Source organism: Dromiciops gliroides, chromosome 1, assembly GCF_019393635.1.
Source record: "Dromiciops gliroides isolate mDroGli1 chromosome 1, mDroGli1.pri, whole genome shotgun sequence".
Lineage (NCBI taxonomy): Eukaryota > Metazoa > Chordata > Mammalia > Microbiotheria > Microbiotheriidae > Dromiciops > Dromiciops gliroides.
Window position 1 is genome coordinate 675,789,822 of NC_057861.1, and position 5,402 is coordinate 675,795,223.

General features: G+C 54.6%; 1 protein-coding gene across 1 annotated transcript; it reads right to left on the minus strand.

Moving 5' to 3' along the window:
* Window positions 1-250: 250 nt before the first annotated feature.
* On the minus strand, window positions 251-5,201 carry HYAL2 (hyaluronidase 2). The gene is given in 14 exon segments (XM_043980513.1): window positions 251-943; window positions 945-980; window positions 982-1,170; window positions 3,249-3,290; window positions 3,293-3,340; window positions 4,250-4,299; window positions 4,302-4,367; window positions 4,370-4,670; window positions 4,672-4,712; window positions 4,715-4,757; window positions 4,759-4,925; window positions 4,928-4,982; window positions 4,984-5,147; window positions 5,150-5,201. Coding segments are annotated over 14 exon segments (1,410 nt in total). The 5' UTR covers window positions 5,187-5,201; the 3' UTR covers window positions 251-772.
* Between the last annotated feature and the right edge of the window lie 201 nt (window positions 5,202-5,402).

The window sequence follows — 5,402 nt, forward strand, 5'->3', positions numbered from 1 at the left end:
TCCTTTGGGGGAAGGAGGGGACTAAGTGCCTGGAGAAGCAGTTAATTAAAGGGGGGGTGCCTCCCTTCTTTGAGGTATGCCTATTTCTAGGAGGGGGGATGGGTGCAAGCTAAGCCAGAGAGGGAGGGTCTTCCAGACATCTCATCCATTGAGCCCACCCATCTGGGGGCTGCTCTCCTGCTTCCCCATCCTCTGCTTCTGGGGGGAAGAGTCCTGGAGGGCACTGACGGGCCCCCTCCCAGTGCACCCCTTGCATATTTCCAGATAAAGAACTGTTTGTTTTTCTGTTTAATTTACAAAATATCCCAATAACAATAACATAATAATAATAAATATAGAAAGAGAGGAGAGGGGCAGGGGGCTCCTACGGCCCTGCCGTGCCCCCCCCCAGCCCTATTCCCTACTAACAGCCCCTCCCCTAGCATGGGGAGACACCCAGCAGCAACTCATACAAACTTTCTCCTCAACATCCCCCTTAAAACAGGAGGAAATATAGGCAAAGGGTTGAAGGCTACTCCCCCTCCAAACACACACACACACACACACCCACACACCCACAAAGGGGAAGATCCAGCCCAGCCCCTGCCTCTGCCCCTGCCATCAGGGCAATGCAGAGCTGGGGATGAGTCTGTTGCCAAGCCCCTACCCTGACTACATCACCTACAGGCTCCTGGGCTCTCCTCTGCACGGAGCAGATGACACGGCTCTGAGTTACCCGACGACCCCTACATTGCCCTACGATCACAAAGCCCTAATGGGCCATCTACTGCACTCAGGGCAGGAGCCAGAGGCCAAGGGCCAGCAGGGCCGCCAGGCCAGAGGGGCCACTGGCGGGCGCCCCTGTTGGGCACTTTGCGGCTGTGTTGGCAGCTCTCCCGTGCCAGCCCTGGTAGCACTGGCATTGGAAGTGGTCCCGGAGCTGGGCCAGATCTGTCTGGCTGAAACTCGCCCTCAGCCCGGAAGACGGGGCCCCCCGAGGCCCTGGGCAGGGCGCAGGCGGAAGCTCCGGGGGTTCAGGTGCAGGAAGGCGTTGGAGCCGGGCTGCCGGCGCTGGCACCGTCCGTGCCCATGGCACAGGCCCTCGCTACATCGCAAAGCAGCCTCCGAGACGTTCACAAGGTAAGGAGCCAAGTGGTTCTCCAGGTATTCCTTGATTTTCTGGCAGGTTTCCTGGAGGGGACAGATGGAGAGCAGGTCAGGGCAATGCATTTACTCCTCCCAGACTGCATTGGGCCATAGAGCTAAGGATGTGCTTGAGGCAAGATTTGAATTCAGGTCCCTTTCCATCACCCCACATGGCCTCTCTCCAAAAGAGTGCCTGGCGGTGGCAGAGGGTAGGACTGCCCCTCCCTCACTCAGTTCTAGCCAGACCAAGTTACTCTCTATGGCCAACATCATGATCGCCATGCCATCTCCCAGCTCCAGATGTGTGCCTTTGCCAAGCACGGTTCTTTAGGCCTGGAATAATGCACACTCCTTCCTTCAAGGCCCAACTTGGCCCCCACCCCTCCTTTTTCAAACACCACCCCCCTCCCTGGGCCAGGGAAGATGAGCCTTCCCTCCCCCAAATCTCTCATTCTCCCTTGTATCTTTCTCCTTCCTGCATCAAAGCTCTGCAGGGGGCAGGCCCATGTTCTACTCCAGAGCTTCCAAAGCCCCAAACTGGTAGGCTCTGACACAGTTGGTGGCTGATACACTGAACAAGGGATTTGGGGACTCTCTTGTTCCCTGTCCCCAATCGTGGGATCCTTTTTGTGTGAGGCCTTGGAGAAAATCCCAACTAGAGCAAGGAATAGAGCACAGATACCTAGAGCCAGGGGTGGGGTACAGGAGGCCCCCAGGAAAGAAAACCCATTTGTCTCAAATAGGGCTGGAGGACAGGAGTTGGCAGGGGGGAGGAATTGCCTCTTTGAGGACCCTTCCCTTGTGCCTTTTGTCTCTATGAGGCTGAGTCTGCCCTGTGTTCTGCTGTGCACGAGAGGGAGCCCCCCCCCCCCCCCGGCCAGAAAGGGGGACAATGGTGAGGCCAGATCCTATCCCTCCAGGCTCCCATCCCCACCCCTTTCCTGGCTGGGGAGGCACTCAGGACAAGGGGAGGAGCGGGTGAAAAGAGGAGCTCAGAGCAGCTGCTGAGACAAAGAGACATTTCCCCTTTCCTTTAAATGCTAGTTCAGGGAAAAGTGGAGGACCTGGAGTGAAGGGCAAGGAGAGGGGCGTGCTTGTGGGCACAGCATGGAACGGGCCACTGGGCCAGGATGGGCCATGGAACTTAACAGGAACTTCTCAGCCCCAGGTTCCCCTCCGTAAAATGAGGAGTTGGGACTTTGGGCCCACAGAGCCCTACTCATAATCTAAAGTCCTTCCCGTTCAGACAATCTAGGGTCACATGCTAAGGGCCCTCCCGCCCCCAGCTCTGATCTACCTTCTGCCTTCTAAGAGCTTTCTGCTTTGACATTTTATCTTCAAGCACTTACAGGGCTCTGAATTGTTCGGTTTGGCCCTAGAAGAGTCAAATTTAGGCTCGATGTCGAAAACAACAATAACCTCTCGGCAATTCCACCTCTCCCTTAGTGGAATGAGCTGTCTTGGGAAGGAGGAGGTTCCACCATCCCTGGGGGGCTTTGAGAGGCTGTCTTGTGGGGGGAGCTCACTTTTTCATCTTTTTTTTGGGGGGGGGCTCACTTTCTGAGCATGGACTCTATTGGCTGGACTAAATGCCCCTTCCACCTTCAAGATCCGTTGAGTCTCTGCCCCTCCCAGTTCTGACATTCTAGGTTAATTTCAACATCTCTACGATGAGATGACCGGGAACAAGGTTCCTTCTTCCCTTCTTCCTATTTCTGGTAACTTAGGACTGTAACTTAACTTTCTCCTGAGAAGCCTTTCTTGATTGTGTGGGCAGCTATACTGCCCTTGCATCCCAGAGGAAGCTTCTTTGTTTCTGGGATGTGGTTTTGTTTTTTGTGGGGGTTGGGTTTTTTTTGGTTTGTTTTTGGTATCCAGACTACAGAAAGAGCCTTAGGTTGAGTCAGGAAACCTAGATTTTAATCCTGTTTGTCATTTAGTCACTGGGTTGAAGCTGGACAAGTCCCTTCCCCTCTCTGAGCCTCTGTTTCCCCATCTGTAAAATAAAGGAGTTGGATGATAAATGGTCTTGAACATCTGTGGCCCTCTGGGGGAGAGTGAGTCATTGGTTGGGCCGGTCCATAGGTAATACCTGGCCCCTTGTGCCCTGTGGCCCCACCTACCGGGCTCTTGGTATAATCTGCATCTCCCCAGAAGATGATTCCAAGCCGCCCCCTAGAGCTGCGCTTTCCCCAATGGTAGAGATGAGGTCCATCTAGGAGGAGGAGTGAGAGGTCAGAACTGTAGGCAAAGGCGGGGTAGAGTAGGGTCCCTTCCTGCCTTTCTCCTACCTTCTATAACCCCTGCCTGTCTTCCCAGGCTTGTCTGGGCACAGTTCCAAGCCTCAGATCAGAGGAAGAGTGGCCCATGGCAGGACAAGTCCAAGCCTGTTCTCTATCCCCCTCCAGATGTTTTGGGGTATATGAGGAGAGAGAAAAGGGAATTTATGCAGGTAACCCCTCCCCCAAGGGGTTTACCAAGTTCCCTCCCACTCTTGAACTGTGGGGAAGGGGCTTAGCAAGACTTTATCCAACTCAGAAGATCACCTTCCCCAGTTTTCTTCCCATCTCACCCTCCTCCCTGGGACCCTGAAGTGAGGCTGGTGCTCGGGCAAATGGAGCCCTAGATACCTAGGCACGGTTTGGCCCCTGCAGACAGCCCACTTCTTAAGACTGTGAATTCTCTCCCAACCTCACTTCTTTTATCTAGTAGAGTATGAGAACTGGCCTATATGGTTTCTAAGGCCCCTTATAGCGATAAAGTCTTATGGACCTATGATCCCTTGCCACGGCAATCCTTTCCCCTTTCTGGGCCTCAGTCTCCCCATTTTAAAGTGAGGGGTTGGGGCAGCTAGGTGCGCGCAGTAGATAGAGCACCGGCCCTGGAGTCGGCGTACCAGTCAAATCTGGCCTCAGACACTTAACACTTACTGGGCTGTGTGACCCTGGGCAAGTCACTTAACCCCAACTGCTTCACTACAATAAATAAATAATGAATAAAAGTGAGGGGGTTTAGCCTGGAAGGTCTTTAAGATCCTCTTCTCTCTCTGAGTAGCACTGACATGTTACTTCCTTATGGGTGTGCCCACTCCCATCACTAGCTCTCTTGGTGGCAGCTGGGTTACCTCACTGAGCACAGTGAAGCCTTGGGTATAGGTAGGTCGTTGTGTAGACGAAGGACTGGTAGGGAATAGCCAGCATGGTGGTCACGGGCCACCCTCAGGGCTTCCTCCACTCGGGAAGTACAAACTTTCGACAGTTGGAGGAAGACTTGAGCATGGGATCCAGGTAAAAGGAAGGGTAGAGGGCACTGCTCTCAGCCAGAGCCAGGCAGCTGGTCGTTCCTAGAGACCTCAACATTCTGGGCAGCGGCCCCGTGTAGCTAGACCAGTTCTGCACGTAGTCGTGGTTGTAACAGTCAGGGAGAGGTAGAAGCCCCAGGACGTTGGCGAGGCGAGTCTCCTTCGCCCCACCGTAAGGTCTCTAGCATGAACTGCGGGCAGCAAACTCAAACTCATACTGGGCCCTGCTTACCACCTGCTCTGTGTGACCAGGTGGGGTGTCGGGAACTGACCAGCTGGCGTGAGACTTGCGGTAAACGTCCTTGCTCTGCCAGTTCCTGATCCAGACGGGGGCGCCAATCCTCCCAGTCAATGACGGCCAGGCCTTCTCGATCAGGAGACCTGATATCGTGGCGGACACCTTCAGGCAATCGTTCTAGGTGCTCCAGAGGCTACTATTCTGGGCGCACCCCACCGTGCACTGGCCGGAGGTGTGAATCATGGTATGGGTATTTGCCAGTCGATCTCGATAGAAAATGGTGAGGCTCTGATTCACAAAGCCTTCATTGGGTGAGGCTATAAACATCGAAGACACTGAAGTCCAGATCGACCTTGAATCGAGGCTTGCAGTCCTGGGTTGGAGCATTCAAGCCACCAGAAAAGGCCCCGACGGGTAAAGATGGGTGGGCAGTGGGCTTTGGTTCATCACTTCTGGGCCCAGCTGATGCCAGGGACACCACGAGGTCAGGGCCAGGGCCGTCCCAGCCCCTGCCCACATCATTGGGGGCTCCTGTTGCAAGCTGAAGGGCTGGCTCAGGACTGCTAGGAGGTGGGAGAGGAAGGTATTAGTACTCTCTGGGTAGCTCAGGGGGAGGGACCCCCGGATTTTCCGCGGCCAGTGCCTATTCTTCCTCCCCAGTTCTGAGTTGGCTGACAGGACTTTTAAGGCCCGTTCTAACTATGTCTTTTACGAAGTCTCTCAACTCTCTGGTTAGGG